At 45.5% G+C, this 22,257-nt stretch overlaps 1 protein-coding gene across 19 annotated transcripts in view; it reads left to right on the top strand.

Moving 5' to 3' along the window:
* The window catches only part of DLGAP1 (DLG associated protein 1), a 1,086,743-nt gene that overhangs the window by 1,043,457 nt on the left and 21,029 nt on the right, over positions 1-22,257 (top strand). For all 19 annotated transcript variants that reach the window (XM_070050436.2, XM_070050435.2, XM_070050434.2 and 16 more), the window contains one exon: positions 9,838-10,259. In XM_070050436.2, coding sequence (XP_069906537.2) covers positions 9,838-10,259 — 422 coding nt within the window. The remainder of the gene's footprint in view (positions 1-9,837; positions 10,260-22,257) is intronic.

Genomic DNA, 22,257 nt, shown 5'->3' with positions numbered 1-22,257 from the left:
CTAATCCTCCGCCTGTGGCGCTGGCACACCAGGTTCTAGTCCCGGTTGGGGTGCCGGATTCTGTCCCAGTTGCCCCTCTTCCAGGCCAGCTCTCTGCTGTGGCCCGGGAGGCCAGTGGAGGATGGCCCAAGTGCTTGGGCCCTGCACCCACATAGGAGACCAGGAGAAGCACCTGGCTCCTGCCTTCGGATTGGCGTGCCGGCCGCGATGGCCATTGGAGGGTGAACCAACGGCAAAGGAAGACCTTTCTCTCTGTCTCTCTCTCAGTGTCCACTCTGCCTGTCAAAAAGAAAAAGAAAAGTACTTTCAAAGATTTGTGGTTTAGAGATCAGTTTATGGGGCGGGCGTTTGGCCTACTGGTTAAAGGACTGATTGGGATGCCTGCATCCTATATTGGAGTACCGGGATCTGAGTCCAGTGCTGCATGGATTTAATTTCCTGAGGATGTGCACCAGCAGATGAGATGGCTCCCTGCCAGTCACATGGGAGGTCTGGATGGAGTTCCTGGTTCCTGGCTTCAGCCTGGTCCAGTCTCTGCTGTTGCAGCCATTTGGGGAGTGAACCAGCATATGAGAGCTCTATCTCTGTCTCCCTGCCTCTCAAATAAAATAAATAAAAATGTTAAAATCAATAATAATTTGGTACAAAAATTTTTGGTTTTTAAAAAGTAGTTATTTATTTGAATGGCAGACTGAGAAAGTGAGAGATTTTCTATCTGCTGCTTTTACTCCACAAATGCCCACAACAGCCAGGGCTGGGCCAGGCCAAAGCAAGGAGCTTGAAAGTCCACTGCAGTCTCCCAAGTGCGTGGCAGGGACTGGAGTACTTGGGCCATCATCTGCTGCCATTCTGGGCACATTAGCAGGAAGCTGGATCAGAAGCAGAGCAACCAAGACTCAAACTCTGCTCAATTTATCTTAAACTTATCTTTTTTTTTTTTCTTTTAAGGTTTAGTTATTTCTTTGAAAGGTAGAGTTAGAGAGAGAGAGAGAGAGACAAATCTTGCAGCATCTGCTGGTTCACTCCCCAAATGATTTCATTGGCTAAGTCTGTGTCAGACCAAAGCCAGAAGTCTGGAACTCCATCCAGGTTTCCCACGTGGGTGCAAAAGTGCAAGCACTTGGGCCATCTTCCACTGCTTTCCCAGGCACATTAGCACAGATTGGATCAGAAACGGAGCAGCCAGGACTCAAACTGGCACCTCTATGGGATGCTTGATGCTTGTGTCACATGCAGCTGCTTAACCCACTGTACCACATCGCCAGACCCAAGCTTACCTTTTTTTTTTTTTTTAATGATGTATGGATCTATTTTGAAAGTCAGAGTAACAGAGAGAGACAGATCTTCATTGACTGGATCACTTCCTAGATAGCTGCAATGGCCAGGCTAGGCCAGGCAGAAGCCAAGAGCCAGGAACTTCATTCAGATCTCCCACATGAGTGCAGGGACATTACCACTTGGGCCATCTTGTGTTGCTTTCCAGCACATTCACAGGGAGCAGGATCAGAAGTGGAGTAGCCAGGACATGAACTGGTGCCAACATGCGATGCTAGCATCACAGGTGATGGCTTTACTCACTGTGCCACAACATCAATGCCCCGAATTTATCTTTTAAGCACATTTTTAAAAGATTTATTTATTTATTTACTGGAAAGGCAGAGTTACAGAGAGGCAGAGGCAGAGAGAGAGAAAATCTTGCATCTGCTGGTTCACTCCCCAAATGGCCGCAATGGCCAGAGGTGAGCCATCTGAACCCAGGAGCCAGGAGCTTCTTCTGGGTCTCTCACACAGGTGCAGGGGACCAAGGACTTCGGCCATCTGCTACTGATTTCCCAGGCCATAGCAGAGAGCTGGATGGTAAATGGAGTAGCCAGGACTCAAACTGGAGCCCATATGAGATACCAGCACTGCAGGCAGTGGCTATGCCATAGCACCAGCCCCACATTTTCATGAGCTTTTTGAAGCACCTTAGTATATTTTCTACATTTTCTATAATAATTATGTGGGTTTTTAAAGAATATAATAGACTTTTTAAAAAGATTTATTTATTATTTGAAAGTCAGAATTACACAAAGAGAGGAGATGCAGAGAGAGAGAGAGAGGTCTTCCATCCACTGGGTCACTCCCCAGTTGGCTGCAATGGCCAAAGCTGCACCGATCCAAAGCCAGGAGCCAGGAGTTTCTTCTGGGTCTCCCATGTGGGTGCAGGGGCCCAAGGAGTTGGACCATCTTCTACTGGTTTCCCAGGCCGTAGCAGAGAGCTGGATAGGAAGTGGAACAGCCAGGTCTTGAACCTGTGCCCATATGGGATGCTGCCACTTCAGGCCAGGGCGTTAACCCATTGCAACACAGTACTGGTCCCATGATTTTGTGTTACTGAATTATCCAATTTATAAGAAAAGTAAGGTAGCATCTTTCCATTGTAAAATTTATAAATTAAAGAAATAAAAGGAAATTTCCCATAATTACATTTTTAATCATGAATTAATAAACTGGTATATATTTTTAACTGATACATAAAAACTGTACATATTTGTGGGCTCCAGTGTGCTGTTCTGATATATGTATACATTGTGTAGTAATAAACACCAGCATATTCAGGGTAATCAGCATCTCCCTCATCTAGAACATTTGTCTGTAGAGAAAACATTAAAAATCCTCTGTTCTAGCTATTTTGAAAGATTGGATACAATCCATCATTGTTAGCTGTAGTCACTGTACTGTGTAATAGAACACCAGACCCGGGTCTTCCTACCTAACTGTAACTTGGTCACCACTGAGAAACCTCTCCCCGGCTTCCCTCCTTCTGGTCCTGCACAGTCTGTAGGACCTACTGTTCTATTCTCTACTGTTGCAAGAACAACTTTGTAGATTTCCTGTAAGAGTGAGATAATGCAGTATTTGTCTTCCTGAGCCTGGCTTAACATAATGTCTTTCAGGTTCATTCATGTTGTAACAAATGGTACAATTCCATCCTTTCCAATGACTGAATAGTACTCCAGTATATATAAATGGGTATCTTTTTTAAAAAAAAGATTTATTTATTTATTTATTTCAAAGTCAGAGTTACACAAAGAGAGAAGGAGGGGAAAAGAGAGAGAGGTCTTCCATCCACTGGTTCACTCCCCAGTTGGCCGCAACAGCCGGAGCTGCACTGTTCTGGAGCCAGGAGCTTCTTCCAGGGCTCTAATGGAGGTGAAGGGGTCCAAGGACTTGGCCCATCTTCCACTGCTTTCCCAGGCCACCAGCAGGAAGCTGGATTGGAAGTGGAGCATCTGGGACTCAAACCAGCACCCATATGGGATGCTGGTGCCGTAGGCGGAGGATTAACCTACCGTGCCACAGTACTGACCCCAAAATTTCACCTTATTTAAAATCATTCCAAGTACCACTTTTAATGTCAGAACAATATTCAAGTTTATAGATGAACCATAATCCTTCTCTTTCTCCCACAATTGGGTTATCCACTTTATTTATTTATTTATTAAAGATTTATTTATTTGTTTGAAAGTCACAGTTATCGAGAAAGGAGAGACAGAGAGAGATCTTCCATCCTCTGGTTCACTTCGCAGATAATTGCTACAGCCAGTGCTGAGCCACGCTGAAGCCAAGAGCCAGGAGCTTCTTCCAGGTCTCCCACATGGGTACAGGGGCCCAAGCACTTGGGCCATCCTCTGCTGCTTTTCCCAGCCATTAGCGGGGAACTGGAATGCAAGTGGAGCAGCCAGGAAACAAATGAGCTTCCATATGGGATGCTGCTGTCTCAGTAGCTTTACCCACTATGCTACAACACCAGCCCCATAATGTTCTCTTTGTGGGGTGTGTGTGTGTGTATTTAAATAAATATATACTTAAATATATATTTAATACTTCTACCTATGTTTTTGTAAAACTATTTCTTAACTGTCATGGATCTGTATCTAGAGATCATCCAAGTGGGAGTCAGTTTTCCCACCAGGAATATTTGCCTTCCATATCCAGAAAATTAGAGAAAAAAACTTGTCCTAGGGTATGTGGATGACAAACTACTTTGGCCTCTTTTTCTCTCTCATTAAGTCCTCATGCCACCATTTCTTTGTTGAAGAGGTGTGGCTGGCAAGCAGTGAACGCCTGGGGGTGGCGTTGTATGTTTGAAGGCATGTGTACTCAGAGGGACAGCCAGCATCTCTTGGTTTACATTGGTAGGCTGGGAAAAAGAGAAGATGGATGGTTTGAAGATTTGGATAAAATTTCTGCTTTTTCTAGTCTCCAGTTGGTGGAGCCACCTCCTTCTCCCCTAGAGCAGCTTTGTACATAGTGTGCAGTACTCAGACCTGCGGGACACACAAGGCTCTCAACATGTGCTTGTGAATGACACCTGCCACTCCTGCAGACCGCGGAACCCACAGGCTGAGTTGCAGTGTTGAAGGAAAGCAGCAGTAGTAGCCGGCGCCGTGGCTCAATAGGCTAATCCTCCACCTTGCGGCGCCGGCACACCGGGTTCTAGTCCCGGTTGGGGCGCCGGATTCTGTCCCGGTTGCCCCTCTTCCAGGCCAGCTCTCTGCTATGGCCAGGGAGTGCAGTGGAGGATGGCCCAGGTGCTTGGGCCCTGCACCCCATGGGAGACCAGGAAAAGCACCTGGCTCCTGGCTCCTGCCAGGATCAGCGCGGTGCGCCGGCTGCAGCGGCGGCCATTGGAGGGTGAACCAGCGGCAAAGGAAGACCTTTCTCTCTCTGTCTCTCTCTCTCACTGTCCACTCTGCCTGTCAAAAAAAAAAAAAAAAAAAAAAAAAAAAAGCAGCAGTAGTGATCAATGACAGCCACTCCTCATTTTTAGAAACAAATGCCTCGGCAAATAAGATCTTCATACTTTTGTGGGTTTTTTTTTTTTTCACCAAAATTGTCTCTATTTCCATAAGTAACCCCAACTCTGAATTTTTAAAATCTTCCGCACTTCCTACATCAAAACCCATGGCCTCCTAGGTGAGTGGGACAAACAGGTAGAAAGTTTGCCTTGTTTCCTTTCCTTTAGCACAATGTCCGCTACTGTACTGTAACAAATCTCTTAGGATGGCAAAGTGGCTAAATATGTAAACACGTGGGCTTGTAGTTATTTGTACCTTTTCAACTTAGCAGGACGTTACAACAAAAAGTCAGAATTCAGACAGCATCTTCTGACAGCCAGGCTTAGAAAACCTTGGGTCATCAGAAACATCCCTTCTTTGCCAATTGGAAGCTCTAAACTGATCCCCCTCTCCTCACAGTCTCCTTGGACTACCACAAGGCCTAGGAATCATCCTTGGTAATCTCTTTTCTTTGCCAAGTTAACAATACCATGACCTAACAAACAATTCCTTACTGTGCACCTGAGTTTTAAAGGTGTGGTATTTGTGCGTTTCAGATTTCAAAAGCCTGAAACTTTGCATAACTCCAGATAGAGTTCATATATCCTCTCTCTCTCTCTCCCTATTTTTCTCTCTCTTCTTCCTCCCTCCCTTGCTTCCATCTTTTCTTCTCTTCCTTCTTTTCTTTTCTTTCTTTCTTCTCCTTTTACCTGTTTTTCAAGAAAATTAATCTGCAGAGAGAAAAATGACCAGGTGACTCAAGCCTGTGCCCTCCACTGGCCCAGAAATAAGATTCAATGAAGGTAACCATTAGTGAACCCTCTCATGCTGCTGTTAGTTACCTTGGGTCAGTAGCAAGGACTGACCTGATGGTCCGGTGCCAAGAGGCAGGAGTCCCTTCTGGAGCACATTCAAGTTCAGGGCCGTGTTGTTGAGGCTCCTCATTAAGGCTCCTGTAGGAACAGCCCATCAAAGACGGAAGCACCCGCCCAGCTGCTGCTAAAAGGAGCCAGGCAACGTGCAAGGCCCTCTCGGAAGCTATCAGATGATACATTTTCCATTTCCTCCCTTTCTTTTGTTTCACATATGCATTACCATCATTTATAGTGGCAAGGACCCTTACATAGAAAACCTATTCTAGTTTCTTTCCACTTAAAGAGACCTTCAGGCAAAAGAATTATGAATGTGCAAGATTTTAAATAATCAGTAGAGGCTTGCTTTTGTTTTGTTTTGTTTTTAAGATTTTTTTTATTGACTTGAAAGAGAGAAGAGACACAGAGACGTTTTCCATCTGCTGGTTCACTCCCCAAATGCCCACAACAGTCAGGTTTGGGCCAGACTGAAGCCATGAGCCAGGAACTCCATCTGGGTCTCCCGGGTGGGTGGCAGGAGCCGAAGTACCTGCGCTATGACCTGCTGCTTCCCTGGGTGCACGTTGGCAGGAAGCTGGGATGGGAAGCAGAGCCAGGACTCAAACCCAGGCACTCTCATACGCCCAAGAAGCATGTTAATCTCCGCATCAGGCACCTACTCCAGAAGTTTTCGTTCACCTCCGTGCCTTGCCTTTGCTTTTGCTTCTTTTACTACAAGGAGCATCTCGGGCTTTCCACCAAAAGATGCCATTTCATGCAATGCCGAGCCGTGCACTTTTGAAGAGCAGCGTTTTCGGATCCCATCTAAGCCTTGACAGAAGGGTTTGTGGAAATTATCTAAAGGATCCCACAAAGAAAGAAGGAACAGTGTCAGACTCGCGTTTTCCCCCTTTGAACCTAGATTTAGCTCTGCAAAACAGCCAAAGGGATAAAGAGGCTAACCGGAGGCCAGGGGATTCTGTGACCGAGTTACTACCCCTAACACAAGTTTACGATGAGCCTCACTAGTCGATTGCCTTACAGGTCTATATACTGACTGTGCCTTGCTTTTTTTATTTATGCGGCCTCATAAGATGGGGGCATGAGGACGGGCCTTTGTTATTTATCACCTGTGTATGTTGGTTTGTTCCCTGCTGTACAGAAAAGTCTTAAGAGAGGAGTAAAAAAATTCTCTAATTAGAAATATAAACCAATTTCATAGAAGGAGCATAAAACAACAGCAGAGGTGAAAGCCAGCAAGTGACTTTCCTCCTGTCGATCAGAACAGACAGGGTATTGTGCTCCATACTGGTTGATCCAGTCTTCGGTTTCATGCTTTTCTGCTCCTTTGGCCAGAATATTGGCCTGCATTTTTCAGAAGTTGTAATTATTACACATTGTGCCCGCAGGGCATGAAGCATTGAAGATGCTTCAAGTTTGGAAATTGTGGGATCAGAAATAGCAAGCCACTGGGTCCCGCTTTTAGGTTTGTACCATCACCCAACAACAGATGACAGATGGTTCTTTTTCAAGGTAAAGAGCTGAATCTAGTGACTCCCTTCTGTGTTCCTATCAAAAATGTAAAACAATAACAACCTCCTCGAACCCTTCACCCACAAGGAACTTTGCACATGAAAGCCATGAAACGTTTTGTGGAGCAGAACATTCTTTGAAAGCTGGGGTGGAAGAAAGCACTTGCTTAAGGAAGTTAATTGATAGAAACTAGCAGCTTGGACAGGGCTGCCTGAGTTCAAAGGCACCGCTTTTAATCCCAAAGCATTTTAATTTTACTTAACTTTTATTTCTTTCTGGGTGACTAGACTGCAAACGTCTATTAATCTACTGCCAAGTAATTTTTCTTAAGAAGGTGGATACTTTACAAAACCCACAGCCAGGAGACGGCGCTCAGGAATGCTGGTAGCGCAGTTTTGTGGAGATAAAAACAGAGGCTGGGTAAGCAGGCCGTTCTCTTTCCTGTATGCCATGGCTTCTGTCTCTGGCAAGTGTGCACTGATTGGAAACAATAAGGAACCAGAGCTTGTTTAAGTTTGGAAATGTGATGCCTCTGGCAATACGTGAGCTTGCAGAGTGAAACCTGATGTTTTTGTAGTTGGGATTTCGTGTTAGTAGAACAGCCAAGATGTCAACTGTTGCGAGGAGACGCGTCCAATGCACACATGTGCAGCTGGAGGGAAAGCTCAGCTCCAGGGATGACATCGAACATTTGTGGCTGAGCAGGAAGAATGCGGAGCTCTCCTGCTGCAGCCAAGAAATGAGTGGCTGGTGGGAAAAGCACTTTAGCAAAGCTGTTTTCCTTTCATTGCTAGTAGGAGGGATTTGTAGCCTCCCTTGGACCTTCACACTGTGGGGGGTTTTTGTTTGTTTGTTTGTTTTTTGGTGTTTTTGTTTGTTTGGTTTGGTTTTTTTTGCCCATCTGAAGGTTAAAGAACTTAGAAGAATGACCAAACATTCAAATGCAGGTATTTCCTATTCTTTCATTTTTTAGAAAATTTTTGTTATTTTATTTTTATTGGAAAAGCAGAGACAGGCAGAGAAGAGAGATCTTTCCACCCATTGGTCTGCTCCCCAAATGCCCACAGCAGCCAGTGCTGGGCCAGGCTGAAGCCAGGCGATGGAAAGGTTTTGGAGATGGATGGTGGTGAGGGATACACGCGTGTGAATAGAATTAACACCTCAGAACCATATACTTAGCAATAGCTAAGATAGTAAACTGTATGTTATAGATATTTAATCAGTCAATATTAGACTAGGAAATGACTCTAAAAAAAAGAGGCCGGGACTGTGGCACAGCAGGTTCGGCTGCTGCCAGCATCCCATAGGAAAACCTGTTCCAGTCCTGGCTGCCCATTTCCAATCCAGCTCCCTGCTAATGCACCTGGGAAAGCAGTGGAATGAAGACCCAGGTGCTTGAGCCCCTGTACCCACGTAGGAACTTCTGTCTGGCCTACCCTCAGCCATTGCAGCCACTTCAGGTGTGAAACAGGGCTGGAAGATCTTTTTTGCTCTGTCTCTCCCTATCTTTCTCTGCCTTTCAAACAAACAAATAAATCTTTAAAAAAAAAAAAAAAAAAAGGAAAATACACAGGCAAGTTAATGGTTCTGCTTCGAGTGGACTGATACAAGTTCATGGGGAAAAATGTGTATTATGAAAAAACTATTCATAGATTTCAAAGTTTTCACACCAAAATAAACTTACCTTGTATTAAGCATTTTCTACAAATTATTTGAAATCCTTTCCTATTCTCTGCCACTGTTTCCTGCCTATCCAGAAACCACTGAAGCTCTGTGTGTGTGTGTGTGTGTGTGTGTGTGTGTTTTAAATCACTTGCAGCCCATACCTTCCTTGCCCTGTCTCTTCTCCCCACCCTTCCCACTTTACCTTCTCTGCAGGTCAGCCAGCGAAACACAGGGCTGTGTGGCTGAGACACGCTGTGTGCTCCTGGCTGTCCATGTAAAATGCTCAGATGCAATCTGTTGTCTTTTATCATCTCACTAGAAGAACTGTGAGAAGGAAAATTAATGGCCAGGGAGAGCAGTAATAGAGAATTCTAGAACCATCAGCTGATTGTAATTCCAAAGGCTTTAGACTAAATGCTGATAATGACCTGAGAGACAGGTAAATCCTTACAGAGGAAAGGCATTGGGGTTTTAAGGGGCCCCTGAGGAAACTTCAGATTGCTTTCAAGAAGTCTTACTTGGTAAAATCTGCCCCAGGAAGAATGTGGCTTTGCAGGATTCTTGACAGTCTTGGTCCAGGTTAGATTGTGTTTTTCCCCCACTTCCGAGAAAATCACACAGACGAAGAAATAATTGAGTTGTTGCCTTACTCTTCACTAATCTGGGTTTCAGGACCCAAGCCACCCCGGATTTGGGAAGGAAATTGGACATTGGGGATCACAATGGTTTTGATAGCTATATGTTTAAATACTCCATATTACAAAACGGTGAGATATCTGTGTTCTTTCCATTACAGCTATGGCAATATCTTTGCATCGAGGATCTACTTACCCTCCTACATAAGCACACACACGCTCAGACCGAGAAGATGAGGCTCCTTATCATCACCCTTACCAAGAAAAGTAGAATGCAATTTTGCTTCAAGAACTATCCTTGAACTAAATCTCCTTTCTCTCTTTCCCAAGCTTTCGCAGGTTCACTCGATCCAACAGTGTGACAACAGCAGTACAGGCTGACCTGGACTTCCATGATAATCTGGAAAATTCTCTGGAATCTATTGAGGACAATTCATGTCCCGGCCCCATGGCCAGGCAATTCTCCAGGGACGCCAGCACCTCTACCGTCAGCATTCAGGGCTCAGGAAACCATTACCATGCGTGCGCAGCCGACGATGACTTTGACACGGATTTTGACCCCTCTATCCTGCCCCCTCCGGACCCCTGGATTGACTCGATCACTGAAGACCCTCTGGAGGCCGTGCAAAGGTCGGTGTGCCACCGGGATGGGCACTGGTTCCTGAAGCTTCTCCAAGCAGAGCGCGATCGCATGGAAGGCTGGTGCCAGCAGATGGAGAGGGAGGAGCGGGAAAACAGCCTGCCAGAAGACAGTAAGTCGCGTCCGTGCGCATCCGTCCACTCGTCGGCTGGGCTGGGGCGGGGGGTCACTTTGTCTTCTGCAGGCAGCGTTGTTTTCTTCCCTGCCAGCTTCGCTTGTGTAACCTTGCCGTTCCACAGCCCAGACCACAACACGTGGAACAGCTCGGCTGAGTCCAGAGGCTCCTGCGCTGCGCCCTAGAAGGAGAGGCACTGGGTAGATGTCACGGCTTGTAGCTCTATACCTGGGATGTTTCCTTTCTCTGAAAAATCCCGTGCTCCTCCACGTGGTCCTGTGTCTCTACCGTGGCTCCTCTTCTCCAAAATCATCTCACATGTTGCTCATTCGCAGGGTATTAAAAAGGGATTCTAAGTAGCTTCATGGTACACAGATATACATGCACTGAGCATTCATAATCTTTACCGTTTTATTACCCTTATCAATAAATAATATTAAAACAAATGGCTAGGAGCCGGTGCCGTGGCTCACTTGGTTAATCCTCTGCCTGTGGCACCGGCATCCCTATGGGCGCCGGATTCTGTCCCGGTCGCTCCTCTTCCAGTCCAGCTCTCTGCTATGGCCCGGGAGTGCAGTGGAGGATGGCCCAAGTGCTTGGGCCCTGCACCCGCATGGGAGACCAGGGAGAAGCACCTGGCTCCTGGCTTCGGATCGGCGCAGCTCCAACCATACCGGCCATTTGGGGAATGAACTAACGGAAGGAAGACCTTTCTCTCTCTCTCTCTCTCTCTCTCTCTCACTGTCTATAACTCTACCTGTCAGATAAAAAAATAAAATAAAATAAAATGGCTAATGTGTAGGCCAGTAGAAGCCTGTGCTTAGTTGTCTTCTTAAGTCTGCTTAACATATAGTTTCTCTTAGGTTTTAGGGAGGCAGCCTTCATCCAGTAAAGTAATTAATACAAGTCCTAATTCATTGAGTTAAATAATAAATGATCATTAAATAAAAGAAATAAAGAACACCGTTTTTGCATGCCATTAGTTTCAAGCTTGGCCTTTTAACAATTCCTCTTGTTAACAGAAAATTATAACAATTGCAGTTTTGCAGATCTGAATTGGCTTTAGTGGGGTGGTGGGCTGGACTCAAAATGGTTAGAACACTGTACCCCACCACATGGGCAGGTCATGTTTATGGCCAGAGGAAAAAAAAGTGCTGGTATAGGGAACTGGAGTGAGTTACAGAGAAGCCTTGTTGGTTACAACTCATATCCGTCATATTAGAACACAGTTTGAACAGTTGACTGCTTGTGATTGGCTGAGACTCAGCTGTTTGTTACAAGAGTGGGTGACAGTCTGTTTACATGTTAAGTTAGGTTGTACTTCACTATGCATAGGGAAACTTTTAGGCCATACCTAAAATGTGGATAGAGGTAGCTTTAGGGCAAACTTTAATTCAATTTTATACTATTAACAGATGACAAAGAAAACCTACCACATGACCTCAACTCTGAGGTACATTTGACACATTTTCAATAATTCTGAAATTAGAATATAGTTTATAATAAATGTTTTATTAATGTTGGATGTTTACTTCCCTTTGAAAAAGTATTATTAAATTAGTGATCAAGCCTCCAAGTGATGATATTTTGGCACTAAAAATATTTAGTGGTAGGCACGAAAGCCTGCTTCATTTTTTGTGTGGGAACCATCTGGAAAAGTGCTGTCATTATATGACTTTTTAGACTTGTTTTTAACTAACCACTTCATTTTTAAGCCATGAACATTTTAGAACATGCAAAAAGTAGAGCATTTAATATAATGAATCCCCACGTGTTAATCATCCACTTCAACCATTGGCCACTCTTCTCTACATGTACTCCCTGATAGGTTGTTGGTACTTTTGCTGAAGTATTCTAAAGAAAATCCAAGGTATCACATCCCTTTCTTATAGAGTTCACACAGATAAAGGAGATTGTTTTAAATGATAGCCGCAGAAAAGTGGCCTAATTGTTAAGCTGCCAGTTAGGACAGGGTTTGAGTCCAGGCTCTACCGGCTCCAATTTCCTGCTAATATGTACCCTAAGAGGCAGCAGGTGGTGGATTGTGTCGTTGGGTCACTGCCACCCAGATGGAGTTCTTGGCTGCCAGCTTCAGCCTGGCCCAGCCTGGGACATTTGCAGACTTTTGGAGATTGAGCCTGCAGATCTCTACCCTCCGCCCATCAGATAAAAACATTTGTATAAAAAAAGCACATAACCAGGCATTACCATCCTTAACAAGAAAAGGAATAATAACTTTTTAATAATTAGAGCCATCACTGACTGTAAATCTTGTTAGATACATTTACTAAATATACCAAACTAGTTTTATCAGGAAGTGAGTTTTTTTTTTTTTTTAAGATTTATTTATTTATTTATTTATTTGAGAGGCAGAGTTAGAGAGAGAAAGGGAGAGACAGAGAGATCTTCCTTCCACTGGTTCACTCCCCAGATGGCTGCAACAGCCAACTCTGGGCCGAGCTGAAGCCAGGAGCTTCTTCCAGGTCTTCCACTTGAGTGGCAGAGGTTCAGGCCCTTGGGCCATCTTCTGCTGCTTTTCCCAGGCCATTAGCAGGGAGGTGAATCAGAAGTGGAGCAGCCAGGACTCAAACGGGCACCCACAGGGGATGTCTGGTCACAGGCGTGGCTTTATCCACTATGCCACAGCGCCAGCCCCAGCAGTGAGTGTTTCCATAAGGAGATTAGGAGAGTACTTTTAAAAAGTTTGTGAAAAAAAAAATTGAGTGAAAGAAATTTGTGGAAAAAAAATTGAAAGATGTTTATTTTGGTGAAAGAAAATTGAACTCCATGAATAGTTTTTCATAATATACATTTTCCGTGAATTTTTTGAAGATCCTGTGTATTTTTTATGAGCATAGACAGGAAGACTTGGCAGGTGCTGGGATTTCTTTGTGTCTGCTCTCTCACTTGCAGCTCTGTTCTGTTCATCTTCCTGCTCGGACCCTCAAATGCTTGAGCAGCTTCTTTTTTGCCTTTGTGAGTCGATTCTGAAGTTCACAAATGGGTTTCTGCGAAGTTCCTTTTTCTCTTTCACATTATGAGTACAACAACTTGGCGGTGGGAAAATCCTTGACATTGGCCCCTAACCATCAGTACCACTGCAGAGTCCCCTCACATGTCGACCTGCAGCCTGAGTGTTGACCCATGAGCAGAGTTAGCTTTTTGCCCTGGTGACAGGTAAATGAGGCACCAGTGAGCAGCTGTGGGCAAGGCTGGGAATGGGTGCAGTTGCATCATCCTGAGTTCTTTCTCCCTTGTGGACATACCCCCAGTCTGTTAGATTTTTCCAGAAAAAAAACACCTGTGTCTAAGGAGCAGTGGTACGTGGTGCTATTGCTCAACAGGACACACCACCTTTCAGATTTCAACTCATTCAGTTCATTAATTCAGGTCTTGGGTTAGCTTCCTGGTTGGCCTCTGGTGGAACCCAGGGAAGCTGACTCACCTGATGTCTTCTTTTCACGGGCCTCCTCATCCCAGACTAGATCTGCTTCTCTCGACCTAGCTTCACAGTGAGGCCCGCTGACAGCCATCGTATAAAAATGTAGGACAATCTTCCTCAATGTTAAAAGAGCTATAAAAGCAGGTCGATGTATTCTGATAGAACCATAGAAAGCCAAGTTCTCATTCTCTGTTTGGGATAACAGAGAAATATATTTATGTTTTTTAAATGAACACTACCAGGAATGTCTCAAAATAACGAACCTAAAAGGACTGCCCACCCGTTTGTTGTTCCAGACTGACTTTGTTGTTCAGGCTGAATCAAGTCCATCTCACTGGTACTTCTGTATTCCTCTGTGTGTTTGTCTATCAGGTTCTTCGAACATTATTTTTAGTAGTCTGTGGACTCTCTTCCACTCAAAAGTGAGCATTCAGTAAAGAAAATATTCCTGTCTTATTTATCTGATTCTCCAGCCTCTGGGTCTGCTGTTTGGCGCAGTAGTTACTACACCACTTGGGGGGCCGGTACTGTGGCATAGCAGGTTAAGCTGCCACCCTCAATGCCAGCATCCCATATGGGTACTGGTTCAAGTCCTGGCTGCTCCTCCACTTCTGATCCAGCTCCCTGATAATGTGCTGGGAGGGCAGTAGGGAATAACCCGAGTACTTGGGCCCTGCCACCCACATGGGAGACCTGGACAGAGTTTCAGAGTCCTGGCTTCAGCCTGGCCCAGCCCTGGCTGTTGCAACCATTTGGGTAGTGAACCAGTGGATGGAAGATCTCTTTCTCTCTGTCTCTCCCCCTCTCTCTGTAACTCTGACTTTCAAAGAAAATAAACAAATCTTTAAAAAAAATGAAAGACACCACTTGGGGTGCCCATATCCCTTATTGGAATGCCCAGGTTCAAGTCCCTGCTCTGCATCCAATTCCAGCTTCCTGCTAGTGGACACTCTGAGAGCAGCAGGTGATAGCTCAAAATAAATAAATATAAAAATCCTCAGCCCTCTGACGCGAAGTAGAGGATGAGTAAGCATGTATCTGAGTCCTCCAAATATTTTAGAAATGCTTACAAGTATGTTTCACTTACCAAAACCTTTTTTTTTTTCCTAGTTAGATGAAAAATACTTGCACACAATAAGTATTGCCTTCTTCTGTTTGGACTGGAGCAACAAAATACCCTAAAGTGGATAACGTATAAAGAGTAGACATTTGTTGCTTACTGTTGTGGAGTCTGGGAATTCCAAGATCAAGGTGCTGGCGGCTTTGGTGCCTGGCGAGGGCTCGCCCTCTGCTTCAAGGCTGGTGCCTTTTTGCTGTGTCCTCGCATGGCCTGAGGCCTCTTTGATAAGGACACTAATAGGAATATGTGTAGGAATCCATGAGGGCTCCACTCCCATGGCCTACTCACTCCTATAGACCCCACCTTTTAATATATCAGCACTCCAGTTGGATTTCAACACAGCACTGTTGGAGGGACACGAACATTCTGAGCATAGTGAGTAGCCGTTGCTGCTGCTAGAAGCTGGCAGGGATATTTCCCTGAGAGAGGATGAATTCTTCTCATCAGGGCAACAGTGCCTGTGGCAGACAGGGATGTGCACCTGCCGCAGACGTGATGGGACAGCTTCTGCGTTGAATAATCTCCGTGAACCCCATGTCTCTTTTCCAGCTCCTAAGACACAACTACATCCCACAAACATTGAAGGCTTTCTCCACATTTTTCATGCTCTCTGGGACACAAAATAGGGGCTTCAAACTACTGGAATTCCAAAATTCTAAATAGTGCAGGGGTAAACTATGCTGAAGGCAGAGAGCCGCCGATTGCTAATGAGGCCAGTCCAGCTCAGTGGGGAAAACTCTGACAGTAAAGCAGTGGCAGCCCTCCATAGCGAGAAGGGAGAAATAAGCACATGGAGGAACATTCATCTTGTCCTGACAATGACCCTGACAGTGGACCAGAGACATTGACAGGTGCTGGTCTATTTGCCCTCCAACTGTTCTCCAGCCGTTTCTTGTCCAAGGTCACAGAACACACAAGTGTCTGATGGAACAGATAGTGCATGAATAACATTTGACAAGATAATGATACTTTGTGTTGCTTGGCACTGTCCACAGTGGAGCTGTCCATACATATCTGCCTCTGGTTCCTTGGCAACCACAATTCTGTGCTGATAACTGGGCTCACTTGTAGCCGGCCTTTGTTTCATTGAGTCTCTGACTTAACCTTTTCCATTTATTTTATTTTATTTTATTTTAATTTTTGTAAAAGGGGATAGTAAAGAAGAAACCAAGTTCTAGGTAACCAACTTTTATTTATTTGGCTTTTTAATCTGTATACACTAGAAAAATGGCAAGGGTAAATAGGTTAAGCATCAGTGCCTCCATCTCTTGGTCATTTTATGTGTTCTTTGGGTCCCACATGAGAGCACTGCAAGAAAGTACACGGGAAAATAAAATTGAAAGATAAGTTTACTTTGGTGCAAAAAAATGGAAACTTATATATAATTTTTTGATAGTAAGCATTTTCCCATGAACTTTCTGAAGTACCCTAGTACAGTGTGGGTCTCTTTTCAGAGTACATGACAAAAGTGCTTCCTTAACAAAATCCTCCCAGGAAATCTGGTTTTCCAGGTCATCTTGAACAGATAAATAGGACAGCATGTGAGAAAGGAAGATTCTCATCATACTTGTTTTTTTTTTAATTTTTTTTAAAGATTTACTTATTTATTTGAAAGACAAAGTTACAGAGAGGTAGAGGCAGAGAGATCAAGAGAGGTCTTCCATTCGATGCTGCAATGGCCACAGCTGGGCAGATCCAAAACCAGGAGCCAGGAATTTCTTCCTGGTCTCCCACGTGGGTTCAGGGACCCAAAGACTTGGGCCATCTATCACTGCTTTCCTATGCCATAGCAGAGAGCTGAATCAGAAATAGAGCAGCTGAGACTAGAACGAGCACCCATTTGGGAAGCTGGTGCTGCAGGTGGCAGCTTTACCCACTATGCCACAGCGTCGGCCCCGATATTTGTTTAATTCATTGTGTGGAATACCAGAATTATCACAATTTTTAAGTATTCAAAAATGTTTGGTGAATGCACTTAATGCCTCCAACTGTACATTTAAAAATAATTAAAATGGCAAATCTTAGGTGTATTTTGCCACCACGACCACCACAACAAAGTATTCTCCCAGGGGATGGGCATTTGGCACAGTGGTTAAGACACTGCTTGGGACAGCTGCATCCCTTATTGTTCTGTGTGAGCCCCAGCTTCACTTCCAATTCCAGTTTCTTGCTAATGGGCACCATGGGAGGCAGGGATGGCTGAAGTACTTGCATTCCTGACACCAATGTGGGAAACCGGGACTGGGTTCCAGGCCCAGCCCTGACTGCTGTGGTCATTTGGAGAGTAGACCAGCAGATGAAAGAATCTGTGTCTCTCTGCCTTGCAAATAAAATGAAAATAAACAAATACAAACTTAAAAACTATCCCCTCCCCCCCCCCCCGAAAAAGGGCTGCGGCACCTGAAGGTAGGCAAAACAACCACACCATCCTCATTTTCACAATTGCTGAACGTCTCCCTGAATTCAAATACAGTGTGTTCACAGCAATAGAAGAACCCTGTTTGTCCCATGGGAACCTCAAGTACAGATTTTGGGTGTGGGGGATGTTATAATTATCTTTCTCTTTTAATGAGTTGAAGAAGAGAACCATCCAGTTTTAAATAATTACCCAGTTATCAGTCATTTTCTGATACCATTATCCTAATTCTGACAGCTGCTTCCTGAGGATATTGTTTTTGGCATCCTAGGGCTGGGAACTACTTTTCTAGGTTACCTAAAACTGAGTTAACCAAGGACAGACTAAACGGAAGCACTTTATAGGAGCCTGGTAACCTTAAGCTATCTTTGGAAATGCGTAACTACAAACTCTCCCCGGGTGTGTGGAGCTATTATTTCCCCTGCTAAAGGCCAAACAGAGTGAAGTCTTCAGTTCTCGTTCTAACCCTTCAGCCTCACCAGTCCACAGTAGGATTTTGGCTGGATAACAAAATAGCGAAAATGCAGTGAGACGGCCTACAAACCACGGCAGCTGCCGGGGTTCTTGTGCGGGCAGCACTGGAAGTGCAATGAGACCAGCTTCGCCCAGACAATGCCGCCCTTGTGTCACACAGCTGTCTCGGGAAGATGGCTCGGTGCTATTCGACAGTGGCTTGCGTGTTACATGGATCTGTCTGGTATTATCTCGCCAGGAATGAACCGGCCAGATGGAACTGAATGCGACTGCCTGGGAAGGCGGTCTACCTCTGTGCCGCGACAGGCGCTCGAGTTTCAATGGCCTGAGGATGAAAAACCGGTTGATCGTGCTTCAGAATCTCTTCCCGAACTGTGGACAAGTTATATGTGGGATTCTCAGGCTTTATCTGAAAGGCACCGATAAACCTAGAGCATGTGCAGGAGGGAGGCGGGTGAATTCCACTTTCATTGTGCCTGGTAATAGCATCCACGTTAGTGAAGCTTGGCCATCAAGTCCCCAGAAGGCTTGTGAGCCTTGGCAGCCAATGGTAATGAAACCTGAAATGGAGTTTGCCTGGTTCCAGGTTTGGTTACAGAAGCTGCGCGCAGTCATTATTGTGACGGTCTATCGGAACGATCGCCCGGGCTCCTGTGCCCAGGACTGCCTCTTCTGTGTCTGCGGCGCTGCCATAGTGGGCGGCAGACAAAGCAGCGCTCTGAGCGCTGTAATTCATCTGCCTACAGTCCCTGGGGATTTCTCCGCAGGGCGCCGTGGGTGCATCCTAGCTTCTTTCGGTTTTATTCTCATTTTACTTTTGAACTGAACCTTCAAAGGGTCTCTCCCCTCCCCTGGTTCTTCCCCTTCCAACCCCATGCCCCCATGGGCACGCTCGCTGCAGGGTCTCTTTTTGTAAGCCCTGCCCTGGCCAACCTGAGATTAGTGACTTCAGAGGAAGGGGCAGTGGTGAAAAGGACATCGTGTATTATGTGCCTGCTGATGACCCTTCGTGAATACCCTTTTGGTTTTGTGTTGCAGGATGTTGGTTCCATAGCCGGGAGAGAGCACCTCTCGTGGGTGTGCTTCTGGTGGTGGTTTATGGAGGCTAGGAGGGTGCCAAGGGGGTGAAGAGAAGTGACATGGTGAGGTGAAGGCAGCACCAGGTCTGGAAACAAAAGTTGGTGTTTCCATTATCCCAGAGATTGTGAGAGAGGGACCGACCTCTGCTTTCTACAACAATAACAAGTTCTGTGGAATATAAATGCAATGGACTATAAGCATAGTATCTAGTTCTTTTCTATAAAATTACCAAGAGAGGCCGGCGCCGCGGCTCACTAGGCTAATCCTCCACCTAGCGGTGCCGGCACACCCGGTTCTAGTCCCTGTCGGGGCGCCGGATTCTGTCCCGGTTGCCCCTCTTCCAGGCCAGCTCTCTGCTGTGGCCAGGGAGTGCAGTGGAGGATGGCCCAAGTGCTTGGGCCCTGCACCCCATGGGAGACCAGGATAAGCACCTGGCTCCTGCCATCGGATCAGCGCGGTGCGCCAGCCACAGCGCGCCAGCCATGGCGGCCATTGGAGAGTGAACCAACGGCAAAAAAAGGAAGACCTTTCTCTCTGTCTCTCTCTCTCACTGTCCGCTCTGCCTGTCAAATAAATAAATAAATAAATAAAAATTACCAAGAGAAATATGAACTAATTTCATCTCACTCAACTTGCAAAGGCTCAAAGCTCTCTTGATTGATCTACGTGATCTATACAAGAGAAATCCAAAAAGTTCATCGAAAAATGGAATTCAAAGATAGGTCTATTTGGGTGCAAATTTTTTTAAAAACGCATGCAATTTTTTTCATACTAAAGCTTTATTTGATGAACTTTTTGAAGAGTACTCATATACGTGGATTTTTTAAAAATGTAAGATTTATTTATTTGAAAGGCAGAGTTACAATGGGGATGGGGGAGAGGGAGAGACGTCTTCCATCTGCTGGTTCATTTCCCAAATGGCTGCAATGGTTGGGGCTGGGCCAGGCTGAAGCCAGGAGCCTGGAACTCTATCTCGTATGTGGATGGCAGGAACCCAAAAAATTGGGCCATCTTCTGTTGCCTTTCCCAGGCACGTTAGCAGGGAGCTGGATCAGAAGTGGGATAGGGGGCTGGCGCCATGGCTCACTTGGCTAATCCTCCGCCTGCGGTGCCAGTATCCCATATGGGCACCGGGTTCTAGTCCCGGCTGCTCCTCTTCCAGTCCAGCTCTCTGCTGTGGCCCGGGAGAGCAGCGGAGGATGGCCCAAGTGCTTGGGCCCCTGCACCCACATAGGAGACCGGGAAGAAGCACCTGGCTCCTGGCTTCAGACCAGCACGGCGCTGTCCATAGCAGCCATTTGGGGAATGAACCAACGGAAGGAAGACTTTTCTCTCTGTCTCTCTCACTATCTATAACTCTACCTGTCATATTAAAAAAAAAAAAAGTGGAATAGCTGATATTCAAACCACTGCTCCTGTGGGATATTGGCATTACAAGTTAACTCACTGTACCATGATGGCCCTGGATTTCAAAAATTTTGAACCTAAATAAAGTTCTTTTAATCTATATTCCTCAGACTTTCTGAAGTACCTTCCTGTGATGATATTGTTCCATAGCTGATGTAAGCTGAAATATAGACACAAAATATAATCATTTTTTACGAGTAAGACTCCTGGCATGGTCCAAATTGGAAAAAGCAAGTTTAAATTGACTGAGTTTTTTGAAAACTTGCTCTTTAAAAACAAATAACATGGGTTCTTTTGGTTTGTTTGTTTTCCAAGAACCCTTCAGAAGCTCTGGTTTTAGTCAATGGGAAATTTCTACTTGAGAATTCTATTCTGCATCCATTCATTAGCCACCAATGTTCGGCTCCTTTAAAAAAAAAAAAAAGCAAAAGTAAAGCACTCTTGTGAGCGGCGGTGCCAGTTGGGAATGAAACAGATCTGTGTTTTCTACTTTGACGGTCTGTTACAGCAGTTCTGAATCACTAGCAGCTGCTGGGCCACAGGTTGGAGACATTCTTTGTCATGAGAGCACACTCGTAAATGAGAGTGTCTCTCTGTGGGTAATCCCAGCGTGATGAAAACAGATGGATTTGGACTGACAAATCCACATGATTTTAAAGGAAGAGGTCGACTCACTTTTTCAATTCTTTTTCCTTTACCCCTAAAACCTATGACATTAAAAAAGGAACCTAGGTGAGTGAAGAAAGAAGTCAAAATGTGTGCATAAGGAAATTTAATTCACCCGTAAACAAATTAAATTTATCCCAGATGGCTTGGCTCTTCCTGTCCAGCCACTTTAGCTAACATTATAAACAGTAATCCAAGAGGAATAATAGTCCAGCTAAGAACTATGTCAGCCAGTTAGTCAACTTTATAACGTAAAAAGTGATGCTAAATATGGTAAAAACTTTAGAGAATCAGAATGCGCAAGGACTAGAATGTGGCAGTTCAGTCATTTTTCTGGTTGACATAGTGTGTGAGGGACTGTGTTAATTTAAAAAAAAAAAAAAGTACTCCTTCAATGAGATACCAGGGGTCAAATGGACACAGTCTAAGCTGCCAAGGAGCTTATGGCCTGGTTGGAAATGAGGAAAGGACAGACATCTAAGCATAGGAATGCGGGGAGCAATAAAGAGGGAGAGGTGGAGGAGATGAGGATTTCTGGGGGAGGTGCATCTGAGCCGAATCTGGGGGATGAGGGCTTTTGCTAGGCAAAGGTGGCGGGAGCTTGGGTAAGGTGCTGAGAGGGGCACCACCAGCTTCGGGTCTAGCACAAGCAAAAACATTGAGGAGGGGACAGCTTGGGGACTGGCGAGCTAGGGCACCTGGAGCATTGAGGGAGCAGGCAGCGGTACAAGTGGACAGGTTGGCCTTCACTGCCCCATGGCAGAAGGTTTGGGGCTTATCCCATGGATGATGGATGCTGGGGTCTGACTGTGCTCCTCAAAATTCCTGCTGAAGCTTACTGGCCAGTGCAACAGCGCTAAAGTGTGGGGCTTTCATGAGGTGATTAAGTCATGAGGGCGGAGACTTCATGGATGGGTTTAGGACTCTTTTTTTTTTTCTTTTTTTCTTTTTTTTTTAACTTTTTTTTTTTTTTTTTTTTTTTTTTTTTTTGACAGGCAGAGTGGACAGTGAGAGAGAGAGACAGAGAGAAAGGTCTTCCTTTGCCGTTGGCTCACCCTCCAATGGCCGCCGCGGCCGGTGCGCTGCGGCCGGCGCACCGCGCTGATCCGATGGCAGGAGCCAGGAGCCAGGTGCTTTTCCTGGTCTCCCATGGGGTGCAGGGCCCAAGCACCTGGGCCATCCTCCACTGCACTCCCTGGCCACAGCAGAGGGCTGGCCTGGAAGAGGGGCAACCAGGACAGAATCCGGCGCCCCGACCGGGACTAGAACCCGGTGTGCCAGCGCCGCTAGGTGGAGGATTAGCCTAGTGAGCCGCGGCGCCGGCCTTTTTTTTTTAACTTTTATTTAATGAATATAAATTTCCAAAGTACGACTTATGGATTACAATGGC

Source organism: Oryctolagus cuniculus, chromosome 10 (assembly GCF_051225735.1).
Source record: "Oryctolagus cuniculus isolate XC-2025 breed Fujian yellow rabbit chromosome 10, ASM5122573v1, whole genome shotgun sequence".
NCBI classification, from domain to species: domain Eukaryota; kingdom Metazoa; phylum Chordata; class Mammalia; order Lagomorpha; family Leporidae; genus Oryctolagus; species Oryctolagus cuniculus.
This window is presented reverse-complemented; position numbering and strand designations above follow the sequence as displayed.